The sequence below is a fragment of the Crocuta crocuta genome, unplaced genomic scaffold (genome assembly GCF_008692635.1).
Source record: "Crocuta crocuta isolate KB4526 unplaced genomic scaffold, BGI_CrCroc_1.0 scaffold482, whole genome shotgun sequence".
Taxonomy (NCBI): domain Eukaryota; kingdom Metazoa; phylum Chordata; class Mammalia; order Carnivora; family Hyaenidae; genus Crocuta; species Crocuta crocuta.
The window spans coordinates 592208-593219 of NW_027527459.1; the positions used below are offsets into that span (position 1 = coordinate 592208).

Genomic DNA, 1012 nt, shown 5'->3' on the forward strand with positions numbered 1-1012 from the left:
TTTCCGCTTCGCCGTGCAGTTATACAACACCAACCAGAACACCACGGAGAAGCCCTTCCATTTGAATTACCACGTAGATCACTTGGATTCTTCCAATAGTTTTTCTGTGACTAATGCTTGTAAGTAGATCTGCTTTTCCTCCCTTTGGGACCTTTGGGCCGCATTTGTATTTTGCTTGTGGGACTTGGGGTCTGCGTGTGTGCTGGGGGTGGTGGTGATTGCCTCAGTAGACATTTGAGGGGCCTTAGTCCATCCAGGTTTCAGGCGACCTAAATCAACTCCATAGGACCCCGCTGAGGGACTTAAGGNTGAAAATAAAAAGAAACCTCTTGATTGAGTCAATTCAGGATGTACATTACTTGACTGTGAAAGCTAGAGCCTGGCTCTAGGAACAAGCTGAATTTGACAATCGTCTAATATTTAGGAGCCAAATATGAGAAATTCTGCAAACAAGTGACCTTGAGGCACAGATCAGGCTGGTTTCCCTGGCCTCTTTCTGTCGTATAATTTCACCTCTCTTACTGTGAGAGCTCTGATTGGAGATGATAAGGCAACAAACTCATTACAAGTGAGGAACGCCTGGCAAACCGAGGGGAAGGGAGAAGGCAGTGCCCGGGTTACTATTTGGGAAGCTATTCTGGCTCCTCTAGTGTCACGCACCCCCTGATTCTTAGGGACCACACAGCTCTTAGAGCAAAAGGTGGAGGGGTAGGTTTACAGCTGAAAACCTGAATATCGAAAGGGAGGAATTTTATCGACCCCAAAGCCATTTCTGAAATACCTAGCTGTGCTCTGTGACGGTCCCTCTGGAAAGGGGACATTTTGAGAGGTAAAACCATGGGACCCCAAATGACCAATAGCCTGTTGGACACAGGTTTGTTTGTTTTTTTCTTGAATGGAATGTTTTATCCGAAAGACTGATAGTTCTTCATCTCAGCTGATTTTACAAAGTTTTCACAACAATGGAGGTTGATGATGGCATAAATATGTTTTGCTTTTTATGGCTGGGGTA

The 1012-nt window shown here is 45.2% G+C and overlaps 1 protein-coding gene across 1 annotated transcript in view; it reads left to right on the forward strand.

Moving 5' to 3' along the window:
- GRIA3 (glutamate ionotropic receptor AMPA type subunit 3) overlaps window positions 1-1012 on the forward strand; it is a 273791-nt gene that overhangs the window by 1585 nt on the left and 271194 nt on the right. Inside the window, exon 3 of the mRNA XM_077763473.1 lies at window positions 1-119. Within this exon, the coding sequence (XP_077619599.1) occupies window positions 1-119 (119 nt within the window). The remainder of the gene's footprint in view (window positions 120-1012) is intronic.